The 25,116-nt window shown below is 37.3% G+C and overlaps 1 protein-coding gene across 1 annotated transcript in view; it reads right to left on the bottom strand.

Annotated features, from left to right (window-relative positions):
* ik (IK cytokine) overlaps positions 1–25,116 on the bottom strand; it is a 38,550-nt gene that overhangs the window by 1,570 nt on the left and 11,864 nt on the right. Inside the window, exons 5-18 of the mRNA XM_056730668.1 lie at positions 10,595–10,762; positions 9,299–9,413; positions 9,152–9,222; positions 9,036–9,082; positions 4,918–5,081; positions 3,912–4,020; positions 3,784–3,823; positions 3,523–3,706; positions 3,414–3,432; positions 3,251–3,329; positions 1,737–1,817; positions 1,497–1,554; positions 1,324–1,412; positions 1,117–1,225 (exon numbers count right to left, since the gene is read on the bottom strand). Of these exons, the coding sequence (XP_056586646.1) occupies positions 1,117–1,225; positions 1,324–1,412; positions 1,497–1,554; positions 1,737–1,817; positions 3,251–3,329; positions 3,414–3,432; positions 3,523–3,706; positions 3,784–3,823; positions 3,912–4,020; positions 4,918–5,081; positions 9,036–9,082; positions 9,152–9,222; positions 9,299–9,413; positions 10,595–10,762 (1,333 nt within the window). The remainder of the gene's footprint in view (positions 1–1,116; positions 1,226–1,323; positions 1,413–1,496; positions 1,555–1,736; positions 1,818–3,250; positions 3,330–3,413; positions 3,433–3,522; positions 3,707–3,783; positions 3,824–3,911; positions 4,021–4,917; positions 5,082–9,035; positions 9,083–9,151; positions 9,223–9,298; positions 9,414–10,594; positions 10,763–25,116) is intronic.

The raw sequence follows: 25,116 nt of genomic DNA, 5'->3' as shown, positions 1-25,116 counted from the left end.
GGTGCTGCTTGCATCTCTTGTTTGTTTTAGTATTGTCAAAAGTTTATGTACACCTTGCAAAATCCGGAAATGGTGTAAAAAAGTAAATGGCATTTATTATTTAAATCTTAGTCATAGATACAGCTACAGGTAACAAACACTTTAAGCTATGAATCTTCATCTTTGTTCTCGTTATGCTGTTGGTATCGTCTATAGCAAAATTAACGAAAATCGTGTTGTATTTGGTGCAAAGGTTGTCTCAATTACATGGAAAAACACATAACTCTGTAGTTAAAAAACATAATTTTGAATGTCCATTTTATATTTGTTATTATTCAACAATACTTCAGAAATAAAAGTGAAAGTTTTTTTCCATCTGTCTCCCCTGCACACTTAATAAATCCTGCATGTTTATTATATACCAGGGGTTCTCAAACTTTTAAGTCCAGGACCAGCAGAAAAGTTCTCTATATCAAGTCTTTTTTTTTTTTAAATTTGGGTAAACATCCACACTTTTTTGCAATTTAGCATTTTTTTTTTATTTTTCTAAAATGATTAAGTTTTATTGCAATTAGGGCTGTCACTATCGAGCATTTGGGTAATTGAGTAACTGAATGTTTCGTTTATTGAGTAATCAGTTCTTTAATCAAGTTATCTTTTTTTTATCAAACACGTTTTTTGAAAAACGTGTAATTGTTAGTCAAACTTGAATAGTATGACATGGTGAATATCCTTATAGAGAAAAAATATGTAGACCAAGAATAACAGAAGTCAATAGTCCCCCAGGGTTTGATTTTTAATGACGACAGAATAGTCAGGACCTCAGTTTAACGCGTCATCCGTAGGACGGTGCTTTTTTTACAGCATAGTCTCCCCTTCTGTATACTGGGGCATTAGGACCCACACAGACCACAGGGTGAGCACCCTCTGCTGGCCTCACTAACACCTATTCCAGTAGCAAACTGGTTTTCCCACCAGGTCTTCCATCCAGGTACTGACCAGGCTCAGCCCTGATTAGCTCCATTGGGCAACAGGGTAATATGCTAAGCTAAGTTAGGTAAATGTATAATGCAACTACATTTAGCACAGCAAAAAATATATATGTTGCTAAAGAAGAACAATAGCTGACAAACTTACTGCACTGATTTTCTTCCACTGTCGGTCTAACTCAGCCTTCTCATTGGTCTCTTTAAAACGACGGGTCTTTCTGCCCTCAGACATTTTGATGCCGTACTGGAAGGCTGCTCTGCAGACATAATCATCATCATCATGATCTCATCATCATCATCATCATCAGACACAACTTTATATTGACAAATCCTAAAAGCAAAGAGGATGTGTTACTTTGGCAATGCCTCTTTGTTGTTCATGTAGTCACTGTACTCCTCTTGAGTGTCAAAGTCCCAGCGGCCCAGGGGACCTTTCTTATTACCCTACAAATAAACAGATGGATTAAAAGCAAGGACACATTTCTCTGTTGCTACTAACAAAATTAATTTAGAGCAATTTCCACTCACCTGATCCATCTTGCTGTAGTCTACCTCTTCATCACTGTCCACTGCAAGATCATCCATTCTACAAAAAGAATATAATAAAATACAGTACCAAAAAAATCACAGCAAAGTCCAAACAAACAAAGCTAAAGCAGATTTTGAAGTTTGAATTACCAACTTTCTCAAGTCCTTAAAACGAATGATTCCTAAATTAGACTTTCAGAAAAGCTAAGATTAACACACAAGCACGCAGTTGTAACTCACGTGGCAGGGTAGCATTCAGCATAACTGTTTGACATGCCAAAGAAATCTCCCAAATGCTTCTTCTCTTCACGTCTGCTTCCAGTGCTTAAAAGTTAAAGACACAATACAAACTCTACTTGACAGTCGTGTTTTTTGTGTGACAAACTCTAATGTCCCGGCCAATTCTTGACAAATAACTAGAAGCTGCAAATTCTACGCAGATTAAGAGGAATAACTTTCATTATCAGTAATGCACTGTAACATTTTACATTGGATGTTGAACAGGCCAGAAGAGACTCACATTTTGGTTGCCCATGATTTGGATTATGTTTTGCAAAGTCTAGGTCTACTGTAGTCTTGAAAATAATGCAAGCCTGGATTATCACAAGAATCATATGTACATGTACAGTCAATTTTACTCCCAGTGGGCCTTCCCTGAAGTCTCGTTCACTCGAAAAAAAAGAAAATGGTGCTCTATAGCAATAAAAGGGGTTCTTGGCTCGTTATCATAGGTGAACCACTTTTAGTGCAATATAGAACCATATTTTGGTGCTTCAGTGGTTCTCTCTGTAAATCGGCATTGTGTTTATATATGCATCGTTTACATATAAACATTTTAACATTGAATCTCAAGAGCAAGCATTCAGTAGCCGCCGCAGCCAGCAAAAGAAGAGGAGCATCGTGTGGATTTTTTTCACCTCGTGAATAAAAACACTGCGAGCTGCGATGTATGGCAGTGGGCCTTTAGGGGTAAAAGATTGAAAGTACTTTATTATTTAACCACTTTGATAACTTTGTTTCTCAAACAATTGTGTAAACTTTGTTTAAAAAATTCCCTTAAAAAAAGTGTAATGAAATGGAAACATGTTCATTTTTTCTATTATTGTGTCTAAAAATAACACTGAACAAATACAGGAAAGCAGTTTTAAAATCTTTTTTCTTCAATAATAATTGTGTGCACTTTGGATTTTTTTTTCAACTAGAGAACTAGTACTGGGAAAGGGAGGAATTGTTTTCTTTATATATCGCTTTTCTATTCTGTAAATCTGTTATTGTTACTATATTCCAGAAATAATTTGGTGCAAAGTTCATGCTTTGCACCAAACAGGAATTACAGGAATAAATAACTAAATAAATATATTTATTTGGTTTAAATGATGTCCCGTGTTTTAACATCTACATGATTCATTAGCCTACAGGCAAATTAGGAGCACAAATAACAAAATCCTCATATCCTGATGAATAAAGCCAGCTTGGAATAGAAATCAACTGGTGTCAAAGCCGCAAACCTCCCACTCTGATATGAAAGCGCTTGAACAATACGCTCTACTCTTTAAATACGGAGCTAACGAAAACAGTAAAACAATTAAAACAATTAATCGGCAAACAAAAGGTTGTTATCGCGACAGGCCTCATGACAGGTAATAATAGATTATCGCATATTTTTTAAGAGCCTGTCCAATAATAAAGTCTAGCGCGACATCTGGACCCTTCTGTATGTTGCATAGTGACATGAGGACACATGTAAAGGATATATTTCCTGTCCCTGCCACTGAGCAGCTTCTGCAAACTTCTCATTGATAAGATTGATCTGGTCCTTCACAGAGCCTGGACCTGTGAACATGACAAACACAGCCCTGAATTCAACAGAACTTCAACAGAGTACAATTAGTATGAAGATAAAAAGATTTATCATACCTTTATCAATGTCGATGGCCTAAAGCAAGAAAGATTTTTGTTATTTGTTAGAGCCAAATTTATATGTTTGATTAAAAGAGAATGATATCCTTGAAGGACAGAGTCTGACCTCCTCGTCAGTACGAGGCTTTTCAAAGTAACTGTGCCGTCTTTTCTCTTCATCCCGATCCCTTTCCCTCTCCCGCTCCCGATCTCTTTCTCTCTCCCTGTCTTTCTCCCTGTGGCGCTCTTTCTCTTTGCCTCTGCTGCTTTTCGAGGTGGAGGGAATGTAATCTCCGATATCATCAAAGATGCTGCAAACAAACATTCGGGTAACATTTCAAAAATCTGACTGTTAAACTGAAAAAATTCTGACTGCATGTAAACTCACGTCACGTCAGCCTCTGGAGCTTTTTTCTCGTCCAAACGCCCTGCACACACAACACACTCCAGGTCAACTTTAACTCCATAGGAACAGAAAACGACCTTATTCTTTTGACATGGAAACTGGAAAACTACCTTTGTCTTTCTTCTTGAGTTTCTTGTTGCGTGTACCCTGCCTCAGGTATGACAGGATCTGTGTTAGTTTGCTGATGACAATGTCATTGGTGGTGAGAGTTGTCTGAGCCTAGAAACCAACACAGTAGAGTTCAACACAAATTACTGAGGAGAAGGATTATCTAAACAATAACTTGAATCTGGGGAATACCTGAAAGGTTAACTACATTAAATCCCAGTGGTCAACGCTCTATTTACGCTCATGATCAGCCTATCCGAACGATATTGATATAAAATATAGAAGAACTGCCTACAGTACATTTAAGGGTTTAAAACAAAACACAGGTCAAATGTCCTTTCAACTTTTATTCCAGCTTTTGACATAGGCTAATTGTTTTTCAATTACATGAAAAACTTTGGCAAGCAGGAAAACATATTTGCTATTGTGAACAGTTATGGATATCCAATGAAGCTCCTTAAGTTACTACATTTGCTTTTCGCACAACGAATGATATTTGACAATATGGTATTTACCCATTTGTGATTAGAGAGCGTTACACACACTTGTGCCATCAGATGCGGTTCCTGCGCTGAGAGTAGCGTTCATTCACACATAAAGCTCTTTAATCGATAGTATTTAATGTGTTTGTTTTGTCACAGACATCCTAATAGTAACATAAGTACCAAAAAAATAATAAACACAGGCTTATGTCGATATATTAAATGAAATAAGAAATGACTGCGACCATGGTTTGTATTGTTTACCACATAGCTCTCTAATGATAACACAACAATTGTAAAACTGATGTTGCAGTGGGAAATTGGCACGCAGGATAACTTGCAAGCACAAATCCTATCTGGCTTTCAAATTAATATTTACTGTGTGATTTGATTTTTCCATAATGTAAAAATGCCCATTTCTAATCTATCAACACAGAATTTACCGTGATTTAATTTATTATCGTTTTATTGCCCTTTAATGGCCCAATTTACATATTAATGAGATTCCTGTGTTGTGTGTCTGTACCTCCATGGTGGGGCAGTCAGCTTTGCTGCGAATAAGGGTGCACGGGATGTCAGTGTCCGCATACTCATCCTCCAGATCCACCACATATGCCATTCTACCTGGCAGGAAGAGCTCATTACGCTCCATCTGACGACCTTTGAACAGGATGCGGTAGATATTCCTTCCTTAAGAAAAGAAAAAAACATGTGACTAGGAATGTGCAACTATTTTACCCAGGCCACAGAAAACAGTGAGCGAAACAATAAACAAAAACTGTAGCTTTAAAGCTATCTATAATCTTTCTCTTTAGTATGCTTATAACTGCCACAATCAGATCAGCAAACAAATCGTTGAACTGGATTAAAAGTAGTGGTGGGCATAGATTAATTTTTTTAATCTAGATTAATCTAGATTAATTCCAAAATTAATCTAGATTAATCTAGATTAAAATGGCTCATTTGAATTCTGCCGAAGACATTCAGAATATGTGTGCTACCCAAATAATGACTAAAAGTAAGTCTTTGAGAACGGGTTTCTCAAGCCAGGTGGCGCATTAGACCAGGGGCTCATCTCCTGTTTCCAAAATGCATCACAAACTGCTTGAGAAAGCTGTTCTACTATGATAATTGGTGATGAAAATTAAATTATGTTCAATAAGATGAACTTGTGTTTACTTCCGCATTAGCTAAGGGATGATTTCCGTTTAGGTGGTACTTGAGACTGGAAGAGCTCCTACAGTACATTTACATTTAGTCATTTAGCAGACGCTTTTATCCAAAGCGACTTACAAAGAGTGAGGGAGCAACAAGCGATATGTCATACAGGAGCCATAATACATTAGATCTCAATACAAAGTTACTGGTTTCAACTAAAGCTAGACCACTACCTGTTGAGAGAAAGTTTTTTTTTAAACCAATTCCGCATTGCACAAGGTGCAAACAACCTAAGTCTTGTCGATGTTTCTATTGGGAAGCTTCTTAAAAATAAATATTCCCTGAAGCAAACGCGGCGGCTTCATAGCTGCATCCATGTTAGCACGTCACGTTTGATGCGGTAATTTCACAGTAACGTTATGTTGTGTTCAGACCAAACGCGAATGGCGTGTCAAGCGCGAGTGATTTATATGTTAATGCAAAGAGCCAATAGACCTACTTTCTGCGTGAATCGCGCGAATGAAGCCCTGGTTATGAGATGATGAGGCGGCTTCTGCTTCCGCGAATGACGCGAATCACGCGAGTTGAAAAATCTCGTTCTCGCCCCGTACAGTGCAGTTAAGCTGGTATACATCCGCGCTAAAATATCAAGGTGAAAGTCATCATAGCTTGCGTAGTATAGACCCAGCTCCCAACCCAACTTTGAGAATAGATTAACGGCGACATTTTTTTTTATCGCGCGATAAGAGTCTCACTGCGTTAACGCCGTTAACGGCCCACCACTAATTAAAAGGTAATGATCTAAAGGCTAGTACACCGAACATTGAAAAAAACATTCTTTCATTACTTACTCACGCTCAAGTCATCCCACAAAAGTCATCTTCGGAACACAAATTGACCCTTCGCAAGCATTTTGATTGAAATGCAATCTGACCGATCATACCGCTGATATCATGTCCCCCCCTTGACTGACCGCCATTTTGTTCGACAAACAATCAGTCTGATAAACCTGCCGTAGCAGAGCTTTGGTGATATGAAAAAAAAAAACGCCTTTTAATTATTGTAATAGTAAAAAAAGAGATATATACCCTGCTTTAATGGACGTTCATACTATAACTATAAACTATAACTTTTAAGAATCATTCTAAATGAAAGAGAATAGCCGAGTTCACATCACAACTTTTCCATTTACAAATTACTGACGGAAGCGTTCAGGGAGTGTTGTTTTAAGGCTGAAATAATACTTAGTAATATATAACATGAATGAGAGCAATCTGGCAAGATATGCATTGCGTCCCTGTGATGTGGTGAGCGCACCTTCAGACAGCAGCAATTGCATTGACATTTTGATGGAAAGACGTTTTCATCAATGAAGTCGTAAAGCAACAGCTGTGCTGTTTGTTGTAATTATAAAATAAAGATTAAGACACTGATGAACTGTTATTCTTTTCTGTACTGAAGTAATTTTAAAAGTTTATTTTCATTTTCACAAAGAAGGATCACTGCCAATCAAAACTCTGTCCGAAGTTACTATTTTCCCCTCTAAAATTGTCATTACTACAAATTTCGAAGTAAATATAAACACTTAATACACCACATTTAGGTTAGCTATACATCCATTTGCGTGACAGTAAAGTAAGACACTGCTTCATGCGAATTAACATAACATTATCATCTGCTGGTCTGGACGCATAAATAAGTATAATTATTGTTACAATTATCTCAAATCCTAAATGTATGCCTTGAATGCATATTGCGGACCTTTCAGTCTGAAATAAGTGTGCAATTTTTCCAGAAATTCTTCACTATTTCCCCAGGGAGTGCAAACATTTACACTGGGAGCGAATGGCTGAGACCGAAAGCTTGTCGGACATAGCAAAAGGAATGAAGGGGGCAGGGTTTTGAGAAGGGTAAATTAAGATAGATTTTATGAAGTCTGAGAGGTTTCACAGTACACGTGGTTAGATACTGAAGGTGCAAACTCGGCCTTTGGAAATTTTGTGAACTAAATGTTCTTTAACTGCTGCCCTTCCCCATTGGTGGCGCTTAATGCGGCGGAAGTAATTCCTGTAGCTCAGTGGTATGAGCATTGCGTTAACAGCGCAAGGTTGTGGGTTCGATCCCAGGGGATTGCAAATACATATGTAAAATGTATAGGATAAAGCAATGCAAGTCGTTTGGATAAAAGCGTCTGCCAAATGCCTAGATGTAGTAGGCATTCTGGTTGACTACCAGCTGGATTTTCTAAACTATCGTTCTAAACTATATAGCATGTGCATTCTAAGAGTACCAAAAGCTTCCAAAAATGTATTGCCTCGCCACAGCGACAATGTTTAATAAATCAAAAATCTTAAATGTCTTGGCACTATGTTCACTAAATTTGTTGACAATCGGATGAATACCCAAGGAGGAGTATACAAAAGTTCACCACACATAGCTTAAAAACCCACCTTAAATCCAACATGGCTGCCTTCCTGTTGGGCAGAGCTAATGACTGTAATATTGAAAGTAGAACAATATACAGTTGTGCTCAAAATGATTCATACCCTAGATAAATAAGACTGCAGAAGGCTATGAAATTATTATCTGCATTATTAAGCATTTTGATCTTTTATTAAAAAAACAAAAAATAAAACCTTTCATCAGAAAATCTCATACTGAATTTAAATATTTCTCTAATATGCACTGCTCATAATAATCATACCCTTTTATTCAATACTTTGTCCAATTTTTTTGACAAATAACCACTTATAATCCCTAATGAGTTCGGAGAAGATCTGACAAGAATCAGAGAGAAATCCACAGAATTATTCAAGATTCAGATTCCCTGCTCCATGTTGGTGCTTCTCCCCCCTCCTTTTCTGTATGGTTCAGTTCAATTTTAATTATTTTTCCACATTCTTTGCATTTAGCCGATCTTCCCCAAGTTCCTAGTTCTGACACATTAATAAAACCGAACGTGAGAATTACAGTGGCTTCCGCCATGTTTCATGTAACTGAAGTTAACTGAGAATGCGCAGTGAAACGTCTGTCATGAAATTCTTTGATAAAAGTTTTATTTACCGATATACACATTCTTTCCTTAAGATATAAGCAAGTCAAGGATAAAAAAACTCGTTTTTTTATACTCACGAGTCCATTTTGTCGAGACGAGTCAAGTCTGAAGTCATTTCAGGTCAAGTCTGAAGTCGTGTCTGAAGTCTTTTAAAATGCGACTTGAGTCAGAGTCACTAACTAAGAACTAAGAATCATGCTACCAATAAAAGAGAGAATAACTTCTCAAAATGTGCTTTAAAGCATGGTAGTATTTTCAAAGATCAAAATCCTGACTGGAGCACACTTAGTTAGTTGGCAAGACTATCCATTTGGTTAAATAACAGCAAAGAAATAACCGTTTTGGAAACATTGAATTGTGCAGATTGCCCATATTTACTTGCCATCTTACCACAGCTCTATTACGATGAGTCACTTTTATGCATAACTCACCTAGACGAGTCTTAAACTCAATCTTCTGTTCCGGATCTTCGTCTTTCCTGTCAAGCACAACAACATTACAGAATGTCTGAAACATGCTGAATCAAAGAAGGAAATTTTGAACATACTTGACTTCCTTCTGCACTTTTTCAATAATATCTTCCTCTTCTCTCTCCTTACTAGTGATTTCAGCTCGGACCTAAAAATATAACAGTTAAAAAAACAAAGCCATGTTGTTGGGGTATGGTGTTATGTATAGTACCACACTGTCGTACCTTTTGCAGAAGGGCAAAATCCAAGCCCTTCACCAAGTGAGTGTGTTCCATATCGCCACCCAAGAACTTAGACTCCTGGATCAACTGACGCCTCTTCTCCGCTGCAGATTTGTCCCTAGACCAAAATACAAACAGCCATAGACGTTGGTATTAATTCTTCAAGTTTTAATTGGTTTGTTCTGTGAGCATCTTAATTTTTTGGATTTTTAAGGGATGGGAATGGTCAGGAACAGAACTCATTTGGAAGCGATTCAGAAACTGTATTCTGCACTTCACAGTTTATTTAAAATAATATTTACGTACTTTGACATAGAGCTGAATAATTTATTGTAACTACATTACGCCTTAATTTTATTTATATTTCAGTTCGAAAAAACACTTTTAATTGATCAACAAAACTGCAGTGAGTGATTTATTTTAAAGTTTGTTAGAGACCCATTAAAAAAAGATCACAAAAAATGACAATTTTGGTGAATTATTGAATAAATTCTTTAAGAATAAGATTACAATTAAATATGGTTTTAATGGTCTCAAAAAATATCACAGTTTAAAACGTTTTATATTAAAGAAATATAATAATTATTATGATCATTATCAGTTATCAGAGTTTTTTGGTTAAACAAATGCTTTATTATAACAAACTTAACACCATTCCTATGTAAAAAAGCTGTATAAAGCTGTACATCTCCTATTTAGACAAAATGTTTTTAATATAATTATTAAAAATGATAATATCTAATCAATCAAATTAATACATTTCTAAATTGAAAAATATTAGTTAATGAAATCAAACGAAAATGTAACAACACATTTTTTGGATCACAAGTGAAAACATGGACAAAATGATATGCCATACGTAAATAATTTCGTAAACAACAGTTTAAATACATGGTTTTATTATTATTAATTATAATATTAATATTATCATCATAAATAATTAAAACTTCATTCTGTTGTAATACATTTCGGTTTTAATGTCTTTAAGTTCAACATAATTTTTATTTTAACAAGTTTAACGAGAAGAGTAATAATAATAATTCCTGTTATAAACAATATTTACAATGATAATCATTTGTGTTAATGTTATACCTAGAACTGCTTTTTTTTTCTTTGAGCAGTTTTAAAACTGTTTTCACAACATTAAATGCAGACAGCAAAACACATAGTGATTTTTTTATTTTGTGGGAATACGGATTCAGCACAGATTATTGTAATACAGTATTCTTCAATTACAGATATGGTTCTGTCATGATGTCATGACTGGATTGTAGATAAAAAAGGGCAAAGAAAACTCACGCTTCTGCTGTGGGTCCCACAGCTCTGTAATTTGCTGTGGTGCTGATGAGCTCAGTCTCCTCATAGTCTTTATTAACGCCATCACGTCTCTCTCGAGCACGGTCACGATACTTCTCCGCCAGCTCTCGCTCTCTCTCCATCTCCTGTTGCCGCAGTTTAGCGTAATAACTTGAAATACAATCACAGACAGTAAGAACATAGAAAAACATTCTCAACATATCTATTATGTCTATATTCTCTGTATTATACAGTTTAATAATCTGAATATTCCATTTCCTAGAAGCTTTGAAGGCCAGTTAGCATGTGTAGCAGTAATGTCATGACATGGGGGATTAAATTGTTCTACATCTTCATAAACAAGTTGTTGAGGTTTATTCTTACAACATCCCTGAACACAAATTTGTATAATTTTTTGGGAGATTGCTTTGCAAATCAAGCACAATTTAACAGGGAGGTCACAAACACTTTAAAAAGGTCAGCCGGGTCCAGGTCGGGTCTTAATCCAATAACCTCCGGATGGTTAAATATGCAAGTAATTTGGAGAACACCCGCCGTTATCTGTGTCAGTTAGCACTATGCGTGTATTGTGACCTGCAAGTTGTAAGATGATTATGAGAAAAGTATGAGCCTGAAAATAATGTAAAAAAACACAAGCAAGAACTCTTCTGCAGATTTACTGCAAGTGATTTGTGATTGTGGATGCCTTTATGAAGAGCACCTCTTCTTCTGGGCCTCCTTCGTGCAAATTGTGGACAAAGACGACAAAAATGTAAGTGAACTACATGTGGCGTGTTGTTGAAGTTTGATTCAGCACCTATTGCACTCTTTCTCCCATGCTTACAAAAATATGAATGAACTGTCTTGTTATATCTAAAATCTTTGGTCAGACTAGGCTCAGACATCACAGGAATGATAGCAAATAAGTAACGTTAATGGTGCTTATGTCAGCAGTCATGGCACTGAGCAATCGTTATTGTGGCTTAAAAAGAGCAAACAGTCGAAGTCGTCTTATTATTCAAATTGACTCGATATATAAAAATGCTCAAACTGCTAAGTCGCATTAAGCATGTTAGTTCAATCGGCAAAAGAGAAATAACATGGATGGATAATGACGCAACAAAATTTTTGGCTGCCGAAAACGTTCAGCCGAAAGAAATAAACACACACAAAAAAAGAAATATCTGGCGCCTCCGCTCTCCCTTGAGTGCTCATGCTCACTCAGGGCTCTAGACTAACTTTTTGCACTGGTTGCACTGGTGTGCCTAACTTTTTTTCTTAGGTGCAGTAGTTGTCAATCGTTCTTGTCATCTTCTCTCATCATCCGCTGCTACATCCACTCTGTTTAACTGACGGGTGCTCACCTCTCTCTGTCTGACAGCTGCACACGCATTTTCAAACGTACACACCAGAGGTTGCGCTACACTTTTTATTGTCCGTCATTTTGACTGACAGGCTCGTAAAAAATTAGGGATGCACCATTCCGATACTCTGGATCAGAATTTAGGGCCGATATGTTTTTTTTTGCTGGATCGGATATCGGACTGACGGGTTCCCTTCAATCCGATCCGTTGCGATACCAGTGGATGTTACTCTAAAGCTTCAAAAAGGACTAACTATCAGGAAATTACCATAAAACTTGTCATGCACTGTATTCGATTCGATTTATTTCGATGTCATTCATTTTTATGCGAGGAATATACCAATATAACATAATTAAAAAACTCTGACCTCAGCTGGTGCGGTCATCTGTCAATCTCAATCCAGCATGTGTCCGGGAACAGTCAGGACGTTACTCTTTCCAAAGTTTTCAATATTCTTCATAATCACTAGACTGTGGTTTTGTTTAAAATGCATTGATTTTGCCGTAGACTGTATCGCTGAGTGTAACGTTATTAGATTCAAGCACTGGAAGCGGTCTAAGTTATGCGTCATTAATACACAATAACTCTGTTTTTTTTACTTTAGGATGGATGCAATGTACTATGATTTAAGCACATAATATATCTCTTCTCTTTGTGTTATAACTGTTTTGAACTATCCGGGATGTTCGTCAGTGAAGCGGGTGCATTAAGCGCGTCGTTATGCATCCAATGCGCATGCCTTTAAATAACGTAGAAGCGAATGTATTAAGCACATCATTTTGTGTCCAGGATGTGCATGAACGAGTTTGGAGACTTTTATACTGTGGTAGTTTTGTGTGATAAAAAGAGATTTATTTGTTAAACAATTGTAATGCACAGATTGTAAGTATCTGTGCATTATGAGACCACATTTTTGTTTTGTATGTTTTTTAAAGTTTAATAAAGCACTTAATTACATTTAAAAAAATCATACTTTTAAAAGTAAAAATACTTAAGTAAAGGAAAGTGGTAGATTTTAATGTACTCATGGATTAAAAATTTAAAAACAACATTTATTTATGGACTGTAGTGGAGTAAGTATGATGTGCTTCATACTGTAGGGAAATATGTTTTGTCCAAAGTACTCTGATAAAGTACAGATATTTTAAAATGTATTTAAGAGTAAACATGCTTAAGAACTATCCACCTCTGGCAATAAAAGTTAAAATATGCAACTCTACTTTGAACAAGAAAAACAGTGCTAGTATCGGATCAGGATCGGTATTGGCCAAAACACAGAATTCAGGTTTCGAAATCGGATCGGCAAGGAAAAAGTAGTCTCGGTGCATCCCTATAAAAAATCTGCCATAATCTATTATTACCCGTCACTATGGTGCAAGGTGGCGTTAGGTGGTAATAAGTATGGTCGTGACGTCCGACGAAAATACTGTACAAAACCGTTTAAATAAAACGAAAGTAAGGAAAATATTGCAGGGCACACTGAAAGAACGAGAGCTCCGCCATTATCACTACACAAGGAGACTATAACAACTAATATGCAGTGAAGCAAGTTTTACGTTGTTTATCATCTGCAGTGTCTGGACTTTTGATCATCCCTTTTATGTTTTGCGATCGAGCAGTGAAGCAGGGATAACTCCTGGTGCTGTAGACTGGGAGCTCTGTCATCTCACGAAAACATTGTATAAAACAACTTTGCATGCCATAGTTTACACAGGACTGGCGGGAAATGTGCATTGATACTCCTTCATTCTTCATGTTATGTGGTTTACTTTGATAGGTGAACTGTCTTTCCCATCCCAGCGCGACATCCCTGCGCGACGGGTCAGCTTCGCGAGCAATTCACGCTTAAGGGAATTGGCGATTTACAAATTGCCCTCATTGTGATCCGCCAAAATGACGGACGGCCTTCAGATAATTCCGTCAATGGTAAAAAAATCTGCCGATGACAGAGAACGTTCAGTTAACGCAACCTCTGGTTCACACACGTGCAGGAATATCTGGACCACGGCCAATCAGAGGGGGTCTGCCCTTCACTATCACTGATTGGTATAGACCACGATATGGGCCTATTGTGTGTCTGTTGTTGAATCACAGGGAGACATTCAGAGTTGCAGAGACTTTTTTCTCCCTCGAACGGCTGGTCACACCGGTGCGACCTCGGATTATATTTAGTCCCACCATTGAGAAATAAGGTCGCATTTGATACCAAATTGGTCACACTCTAGAGCCCTGTCACTCACACTCAAGCTGTTACAAAAGGACGACCATGTAAGCGTGCCATTACAAAGGCTAAAACTAATATATATATATGAAGAAAAGGTCAAAGTCAGCAGACAGAAAATGACATCCAAGCTCTGTGTGATGCGCGACTGCACGTAACTGGCTTCAGGTTTCTTTACTGTTGAAGATCACGCACATGGACTCGCGCATGTTTTAAAGCCGAACTTGAAATGCAACCAACCCTTCACATGTGAATGATCAGTGGAATGATCTTTCAGCATCACATGGACTGTCAGCTAGGGTTGTCACGGTACCATAAACAAATCTTACAATACTGTGCCTTATGAAATTACACGATAGAAAGTAGTATTGAGATGCTGTGTAATGTTCATAATTAAAATCTACAAAATACACAAATTCCTTGATACACATAAAATGAAACTTTAGTAGTTTATTTAGAGTCTTATTTAGAGCATATTTATTTTATACAGTGAAGACTGTGCAGTGTTTTATTTTTATTGATCATTCAGTTTTCATCTTAAATGCAACCGTTTAATAGGCCTACTTGAAACATTGAATTGTTGTTCAAAATGTAATTGTTCATATTTGTGGGATTATGATGATAAGTCCATATAACCAAAGCATTTTTCCGTAATAGAGTAAAAATAAAATTGTGCTAAATAAAATATAAAAATAATATATGAAATATACATTAAGCAGTTACAGCAGTTTCATGCAGTCTTCTTAATATTTTTTTCAAATAATTTATTTTGGGCCTGGTTATGCATCACCTATGGTGCCGATGTGGTACCGATATTACGGGTATCAGATTACGGATCCGTCCCAAAGCCAAAATTTTGGTATCGAGCCAACACTAGTCCTGTCGCGGTTAGGAAATTTCCCTTGCGGTAAATATGGCTGGCACAATAGCGCGGTCGGCGGTATTACCGCACCCAACCACATTTTTTTGTGATTTATCATTATTTTAGTGCATTTAAATATTTATTGATCAGTTGTTACATTGAAGTATATATTTTTTGTTTTTAAATGACAGAGAGACAGGTTATAATTTGTTTTATTGTTAAATGCAGAACAGAACACCACGAACCATGCCTTGAATCTGAAAAACGAAAAAACTAAATTAGCCTATCACATAAAAACAGTTTAAATCAAAATACAGCAAATAAAAAGATAATAAATAGGCTATATCTTCACTTGATCATTAACTTTTTAAATGAAAGAGAGACGGGTTATAAAATGTTTTTTGTCCAATGCTAAATGCCGAACACAGCAATACGCTATAACAATAACATGCATTCAATCTGAAAAACGAAAGAACTCGAGTATCACATGTACACAGTGTAAATGAAAATACAGTAAATAAATAATAAAAAGTAATAAAATATGACTTCACTCACTTGAGCGTCAAGGAATGTGATTTAATCCTGGGTTATCTTGTCCTTGTTTCGTGCTAGAAAAACTAACATATTAACATTATGTGGTTATCGGGGACGAACGCATAGGCGTAACAATTTTTCCGGCTGCACTGAAAACTCTTTCTGATGGTGACTCTTTCTGACAAATAAACATTTGCGAGCATCGGAAATCTGCCCTGGTTTTTGCACCACCATGAGGGTGGATTTGCGTTAGAGTCTATTAGCACGTGAGCCCGTTATCTGCGCAAAATCTAGGTACGGATGCTGATGCGGAGGTTGTCCTTGAGATGAGACCTCAAATTCGACGTATTGCCGCGTGTTACAGGCACCTTTCTTCTGCAAATTTTGCATATCGGGTCATCTAAATTAGCTGGCTCTCCCTTAACATTCGGTTCAAACCCAAAGTATTCCCAAACTGGCGACGTTACATTAGGTTTTGGGACCAGAGCGCCTGCCATTGCGTCCATCTTTAAAAACACCCGATACTAACAGTTGGCGGGACAATGATACACGTAACACTCTTGGATTTATTAAACATTCATTGCAGAATGCAAAGGTTTAAAAAAGAACAGCATACCCTGATGCCATACTCAAAAAAAAGGTGGTTGCCGCGGTTTCTGCGGTTGCGTTCCTGTCTCTGTGGTTGGCTCTAGCCAACACTAACCGGTACACCATGCAACCCTACTGTCAGGTGCCGATCTCACAGCAGCTCATTTTAAGCCTGTTTACATGAACAGACTCACTGTGCCCCTCTGTGTTCTGCGTGCTGTTTTCATTAAAATTATTGTGAACCATATATTAACTTCTTGTATGAGCAAGAGCTGATGAGTTTGCCTATAACTTGACTACCTTTATGCATATAGTAATTCTAGAAACATTCTACAACTACAATGTTTAGATTATTGGCAATTTTTTTTTATATTTGATTGTGTTGAAATGACCATTCTAATGACATTTTGTATCGTTTTACAATATGTTCTCTTTCCTTATTGTGGTTTAAGTGCATATTATTAATACAATTAAATAAAACTATTTCAAAAAGGTTTTTTAAAGGACAACTCCGGTGAAAAATGAACCTAGGGTTTAGAATGCAAAGGTTTAAAAAAGAACAGCATACCCTGATGCCATACTCAAAAAAAGGTGGTTGCCGCGGTTTCTGCGGTTGCGTTCCTGTCTCTGTGGTTGGCTCTAGCCAACACTAACCGGTACACCATGCAACCCTACTGTCAGGTGCCGATCTCACAGCAGCTCATTTTAAGCCTGTTTACATGAACAGACTCACTGTGCCCCTCTGTGTTCTGCGTGCTGTTTTCATTAAAATTATTGTGAACCATATATAAACTTCTTGTATGAGCAAGAGCTGATGAGTTTGCCTATAACTTGACTACCTTTATGCATATAGTAATTCTAGAAACATTCTACAACTACAATGTTTAGATTATTGGCAATTTTTTTTTATATTTGATTGTGTTGAAATGACCATTCTAATGACATTTTGTATCGTTTTACAATATGTTCTCTTTCCTTATTGTGGTTTAAGTGCATATTATTAATACAATTAAATAAAACTATTTCAAAAAGGTTTTTTAAAGGACAACTCCGGTGAAAAATGAACCTAGGGGTAATTAACACATTATTACAGAGTAGATCGTTCTCTGGGATGCGTTTTCATGAAAATCGAATTTCGTGATTTCTATTTTGAGCCTTGTTAGTTTAGGGATGCACCGATACTACTTTTTCCTTTCCGATCCGATTTCGATATCTGAATTCTGCGTATCTGCCGATTCCAATTCTGATCCGATACTAGCACTGTTTTTCATGATCAAAGTAGACTTGCATATTTTAACTTTTATTCCCAGAGGTGGATAGTTAAGCATGTTTACTTTCAAGTACATTTTAAAATATCTGTACTATATCAGAGTACTTTGGACAAAAAATGCTTTCCTACAGTATGAAGCACATCATACTTATTCCACTACAGTCCATAAATATATATTTTTTTTACTTTAAATCCATGAGTACATTAAAATCTACCATTTTCCTTTACTTAAGTATTTTTACTTAAAAGTATGATTTTTTTTTAATGTAATTAAGTGCTGTATTAAACTTAAAAATACAAACAAAACAAAAATGTGGTCTCATAAAGCACAGATACTTACAAAATGTTTAACAAATAAATCTCTGTTTATTACACAAAGCTACCACAATATAAAAGTCTCCAACCTCGCTCATGCACATCCTGGACACAAAATAATGCGCTTAATACATTTGCTTCTACGTTATTTAAAGTCATGCGCATTGGACGCAGAATGATGCGCTTAATGCACCATCTTCACTCTATCCCGGATAGAGATGATCCTGTTGTCGCGGGGATATTTGATTCCCAAGTTCAAAACAGATATAACACAAAGAGAAGAGATATGTTATGTGTTTAAATCATAGAACATTGAATCCATCCTAAAGTTAAAAGTGATGTGCAAATTGCATTTTAAACAAAACCACAATCTATTATCTAGTTATTATGAAGTATATTGAAAACTTTGGAACGAGTAACGTCCTGACTGTTCCCGGACACACGCATGCTGGATTGAGATTGACAGATGACCGCACCAGCGGAGGTAAATTTTATTTTTATTTATGCTATATTGGTTTATTCCTCGCATAAAGCTATCAAGATACATGACATCGAATACAGTGCATGACAACGTTTATGGTTATTTCCTGATAGTTAGTCCTTTATGAAGCTGTAGAGTAACATCCACGGGTATCGCAACGGATCGGACTGAAAAGAACCCGTCTGTCCGATACCCGATCCAGCAAAAAAGACCCGGATCGGCCCCAATTCCGATCCAGAGTATCGGATCGGTGCATCCCTAGTATTAACTAGCAATTTAATTTTACTTACTCTGTGCCCCATATACTAGCGGTATAAGCTAATCTCTTTTTAGAGATAAAACTCTTTACATTCAATTTTCATGAAAACGCATCCCAGAGAACGATCTACTTGGTAATGATGTGTTAATTACCCCTATGTTAATTTTTCACCGGAGTTGTCCTTTAAGTCATTTTCGGTTTTCCGCCAAGTGCATCCTGAATTTTTGTTATCGGTTTCGGTGCATCACTAAATGGAACATACATGGAGGTTTTTAAACAGCACAGTCTGGAGGAGGCTAAAAACTAAACAAAAAAATAGTTTGAAACGTTTTATTTGTAAATAGCAATTTGCTATTATTGACTTGTTAATAGCATGATGTGAATTTTAAAGAGATCATCATCCATTTAGTAATGGAGACACGCAGTGCGGAGCCAGGCGCGAACATAAGCATTCATACACCGGCTGTGCGTAATGCGTGGTTCTTTAGTACTGCACACGCATCCATCGTATCTGCTGACTGCATGTGCCCGTGAACCCATCATGTGCCGTACAGACAGAGATGGACTGTTTTTTGACCATCTAATTCAGTGGTACTCAACTCTGGCCCGTAAGATAAATTTTCCTGCCGAGTTAAGCCCCAACTCTGAAAAAACATCAGAACAAGCTAATCAGTGTCATCAGGAACAGATGCATTCAACTTTATATGGGGCTGCACAGATTGTTTGGCGTATTGCATTAAATACAGCAAGAGCGATTCAAATGCATATGGAGCAATCTGCACTTGAATCGTTGCCGCAGTACTTTAATGTCATACGCTAATAGATTTGCGCAGCGCCGCACTGAGTTGAACGCATCTAGTCCTAAAGACGGTGATTAGCTTGTTCAGGTGTTTTATATCAATGTTGGAGCTAAATTCGGCAGGGAAATGGATCTGGTGGACCAGAGTTGAAAACCACTGGTCTAATTATAAGGGATGGGCATTTAAAGCAAAAATAATATTCGAAGATCGATGACAACTATTCGAAAATTATTCGAAAATTTGCACCCCTCCCCCACATGGACGCATTTACAGTATTACACACACATAAATGGAGAGAGAGAGACCATTTACTCTTTAAATCCGTGACGACACACTGCTTTATTTATTATGGAATAGGCAATCTTACATCAAGGTACACATTAAGATAACGCGCTGAAACCGAATGACGGCACTTATTAACAGTACATCGATCAGCATAAACCATCATAAGGCTAGGACATTTCCTTGTAAAATATGAGCATGCACATTTATACCAACTAAAAAACAGCAGTGTGATTGATCAAGAAAAATATAACAATATAACTCAGCCCGTCTGGCATCCAAATTGGTTGGTCTGATCATAAAACTAGCAACTGATTGCCGACCTGTGGATGGACCAGCTGGGTGCTTCGCCCTCAAATGATTGTGCATCGTAGCTGTTGATCCATGATGAGCCATCTTTGCATTGCAGAGTTTGCACCGCACTTTAGTCTCATTCATTTTATTAAAAGGACCCCCACACAGAACTTATTTTTGACACAGTCTCAATTTATCGTATCAGTTATGCCACGGGAGTCTACAGTGTGCGTAACTTCGTGCGTAACAATTGTTGTGAGAAAATGTTTTCCTCTACTGTCTCTTGATTGACAGCCTTTAGGTTTAAGGTGCGTCGTTATTGGCAGTGCCACCCTTTGGTTACATGATCACATTACGTGTGAAAACACAGCGATTTTTTTAAGATCGCAGACACTATTCCAAATTCTATAATTGAAAAACTAATTGAATATTCGAAATTTGCGACTCATCCCTACTAATTAGTCAGTGTTTTTCCTGCATAGAGAAATTGGAGGCGGCCGCCTCCATCAAATGTTGTGCCGCTTCAGGCTCTCGCCAAAATTATGTGGGGTGTCTTCCACAAGAAATGCTGCATGCATTTAACAGACTGTCATTTGTAGCTTCAGTTGCGACATTACGCCACAGCGGAGGCGCTGTTTCGTTGTCAGCACACTGAGGCGGTAAAAAGAGTTGCAGAACAAGAGCTGTTCGTTTTGCATCCAAGGACGTTTAATTTATTGGAATTTCTTAAATTAACATGACGTACATCATTGTTATGTCTTTAGCTGTGCAGTTGGATCGTTGAATCAGTGTATACTGTGCATAGCGAGTTTGCATGTATGACGCACATTGTGTTCAGACCGACTCGCACACGAATTACTAATTTTAACCGGTTCATTTAAACTATTTAACTTTTTTGTCACTTACAAATACAAGAAATCATTGAATTATTCAAAGTGAACCACAGAGAATGCAAAATGTGAATTAGCTTTGCTAATTTAGTAAGACTGGTAAATTCAGTTGGCTATTGTGGGCTGAAAAGTTAGTTGACCTACGTGTATGTGTGTGAACAAGATCAGGATGGCACCATCTCCGCCTTCTTTTGAGCCAGGAAAACCCCTGTTAGTAGGGGTGGGAATCGTTTGGTCCCTCATAATTTGATTAAGAATTGATTCTTAGGGTAACAATTTGATTTAATCGATTCTTGATGTACTAATTAGCAAATTTAAGATACAAGATTTCATCGCGTCAGACTAGTGTTGGTTCTAATCTTAGAACTGTCACAAATTCTATATTAATACAGCCGATTGCCCAGTAAAAAGCCATTCTCATTTATGTATTTGTATCCTCTGACACTTGCTTCACCTCACATTTGTTCCTGGTCTTAATATTAGTGTATTTTACTATAATTACCTATCATTGTCGTTGCCGAATTATTTAGAACTTTATTTTCTAAATTTATATTAATTGAAGCGTAACGCCGCTAGCATATTAGCGTGTTAGCTTGCCTTCTGTTTACAGTGTGGAATATCATCTCCCCCCATTTGTCTTGTGTGTTAACTGTTTCGTATATACTAAGACTCATCAAGCAACCTTGGTAAGTTAGGATTGCACTTCATACCCGGTGAGTTATGGCTTCTATTCCTATTGTTGTTACTTTCACATCATGTCATATGTTTAGCTTAGCCTTTTCTGTCAGCGGCGAGGGTTTTACATGTGATAAATGCAGGGAAGTAGTTAGGCTGACGGAGAAGATCTTAGAATTAGAGTCTCGCATCCAATCTATATTTGAGGATAGTAAGAGTGTTAGGACTGTAGAAAACACTTCGGATGCGAGCAATGTTAGCGCACACAGCTCGGTTCCGGTTGAAAATCCCCTGCAGCTGGGAAACTTTGTGACGGTGAGACGGCATAGTCGCAGGACAAAACATCACTCAACCGTTCCGATTAAAGTCTCGAACAGGTTTGCCCCGCTCAGTGACGCACCGACTGAGAAACCTGCTGAAAGTGCCCTAGTGATCGGTGATTCTATTGTCCGGAACGTTAATATAGAGACACCAGCCACCATAGTCAAATGTTTACCGGGAGCCAGAGCGCCTGACATCAAGTCAAATTTAAATGTGCTGGATAAGACTAATCGTAAATACAGTAAGATTACCTAGGGCCCAGGTCAGGAAGGAGACAGAATGGCTTAACCAACTGTCTGCTTGCCGTCTCGCGTTACAGAATACACAAAATATACAACATGTAATAATCCCTTCTTACAAACAACATAAAATAGAGACTGTGTCTGTCCCCCGGATTAGCAAGCATAAGATATTGCGTAAACCTCTTGAAAGTAATTTAATAAACGTTAAACATATCAAACATGAACAAAATACAGATAATCAACTGTTACGACTCGGATTGCTTAATATTTGATCTCTCTAAAATAAAGCACTTTTTGTTAACGATTTGATAACCGATCATAAAAAAGACATGCTTTGTTTGACAGAAACATGGCTAAAGCCAGATGATTATATTACTCTAAATGAATCCGTTCCCCAAGATTATTACTATAAACACGAGCCTCGTCTAAAAGGTAGAGGGGGAGGTGTCGCTGAACTTTACAATAATTCTTTTATCACCTCTCAGAAGTCTAATTTTAAATACAATTCTTTTGAAGTCATGGTACTTCACGTATCGACACCTAATACTAAGGACAAAACATTTTTAAAATGTATTCTAGCTATTTGTATATAGGCCTCCAGGGCACCACACAAATTTTTTTAAAGATTTTGGTGGATTCTTATCAGGACTAGTACTGGCCGCAGATAGAGTCCTTGTCGTCGGTGACTTTAATATCCATGTAGACAATGATACAGATGCCTTGGGACTGGCTTTCAAAGACACTCTTAACTCCATGGGCGTTAGTCAACATGTGTCAGGACCCACTCACCTTCGTAATCATACTTTAGATTTAATACTTTCTTATGGTATAAATGTGGACGATGTTAAAATCGTTCAGCAGAGTGAAGACATTTCGGATCATTATCTGATATTATGTTTGCTTCAATGGCCTAAGGCTGCAAATCAAACTCCTTGTTACAAATATGGTAGAACGATTACTTCAACTACCAAAGATGCGTTTCTCGATAATCTGCCTGAATTGTATAAAATATCTAGCATGAGTAAAACGTTGACAATTTTGACACTACTACTTTTCAACACTAATAGAGGAAAACCATCACAACCCTAGGTTTTTATTTAACACCGTGGCTAAATTAACAAAAAATAAGTCGTCATCGACGACTCATCGAATTTATGAACTACTTCACGAGTAAAATCCAAGATATAAGAGAAAAAATTATAACAATGCAACCTGTAGTGAAATCCGCTGAACAAACTAACTACAGCACCCCTAAGGAGAAATTGCAATTATTTTCTACAGTAGATCACGATAGGGGTGTGCGATATGACGATATTAGATCGCGAACGATTAAAATGACTGCACGATCCACTTTTTCGGGAAAATCGTTAAATCGTCCTATATAGTGCTGTTCTATATAATTCGTCAACATACTTGCGATAGATTGCGCCATATTAACAAGCTCGTTTACGTTGCTTGTGAATTCAGTAAGATTAAGTGACGCGGTCAGTGAAGATGGAGGGAAACACGGAGGACTTGGTCCCTAAAAAAAATTCTACATCAGTAATAATGAAATGGTTTGGGTTTTCCCCAACTGACTCGGCCCAAACAACAGTTATTTGCAAATGTGGCAATGATAAGATTCGAGCGTCGTAAGGCAACACAACGAACCTTTTTAACCACCTCAAAATAAAAGGGACTGAAAGAGTATGCCGACAGTCAAATTATAAAGGAATCCCACGCGAGTAAATCAGGTACAACCAAGCATACGGAAACTAAAAGGCTTAAACAACGACTTTAGCGAAAGAACCATTTGAGAAAGGAACTCCGTATCCGTATGACAGAATGAACAAGCGCTGGAAAGATGTCACTGACGCGGTCGCATTTTACCTGGCCAAAGACATGATTCCCATAAAGACTGTGGAAAAGGAGGGCTTTAAAAAACTGCTCAAAGTCGTAGATCCACGTCACGAAATACCCAGCCAAAAATATTTATCCTCCACGCCCATTCCACAGCTTTACTCCGAGTGCCGCAACAAGATGAAAAACAAAATTCAAAATGTAAAGTTTTTTGCTAACAGCTGATTTATGGTCTTGCACTTGCATTAAATATTAACTTGATTAAAATATTCTTCAAAATATAAATGGTAAAGAGTATATTTTTATATGGGGACTTAGTTTGGCTGTATTGACGCCCCTTTAATTTGCAAAATAGTCTTAAAACCAACTTGAAGAAGAACCGCGATAAAATCGTGAATCGTGATCTATCTTGAAAAAATCGTGATTTGAATTTTTTTCTAGATCGCCCACCCCTAGATCACGATGAACTGTCTAAAATCATAAGATCATCTAAATCAACAACATGCATGCTAGATCCTATACCTACAAAACTACTGAAAGAAATGCTCCCAGAAATTATAGATCCTCTTCTCAGTTTTATTAACTCATCTCTGACATTAGGACATGTTCCTAAAGTATTTAAGGTGGCTGTTATACAGCCTGTTTTAAAAAAAAAAAACTCGACCCTAAAGAACTAGGGAATTACAGGCCTATATCGAATTTACCTTTTATATCTAAAGTTCTGGAAAAAGTAGTTTCAACTCAATTATGCTCCTTCCTCCAAAGGAATGACAATAATGATGAATTCCAGTCTGGATTTCGAGCATGTCACAGTACAAAGACTGCATTGATCAGAGTTACAAATGATCTGCTTTTAGCCTCTGACCGTGGCTGTATTTCGTTATTGGTGCTGCTAGACCTCAGTGCTGCATTTGACACCATTGACCATAGCATACTTCTAAATAGACTCGAAAATTACGTTGGCATTAACGGAATAGCATTGAAATGGTTTAAGTCTTATTTATTCGACCGTTTTCAATTTGTAGCAATAAACAATGAGGTGTCCCGCAAATCACAAGTCCAGTACGGTGTATTGGACTCAGTCTTGGGGCCTCTGCTCTTCGCTTTATACATGCTACCTCTAGGAGATATAATAAAGCGACACGGAATTAGCTTTCACTGTTATGCTGATGATACTCAACTTTATATTTCCGCGAAGCCTAATGAAACTCAGCAGTTTCATCGAATAAAGGATTGCATAGCTGACTTAAAAATGTGGATGAGTAACAATTTTTTACTACTAAACTCG

This window comes from Triplophysa dalaica, chromosome 19 (genome assembly GCF_015846415.1).
Source record: "Triplophysa dalaica isolate WHDGS20190420 chromosome 19, ASM1584641v1, whole genome shotgun sequence".
NCBI classification, from domain to species: domain Eukaryota; kingdom Metazoa; phylum Chordata; class Actinopteri; order Cypriniformes; family Nemacheilidae; genus Triplophysa; species Triplophysa dalaica.
This window is presented reverse-complemented; position numbering and strand designations above follow the sequence as displayed.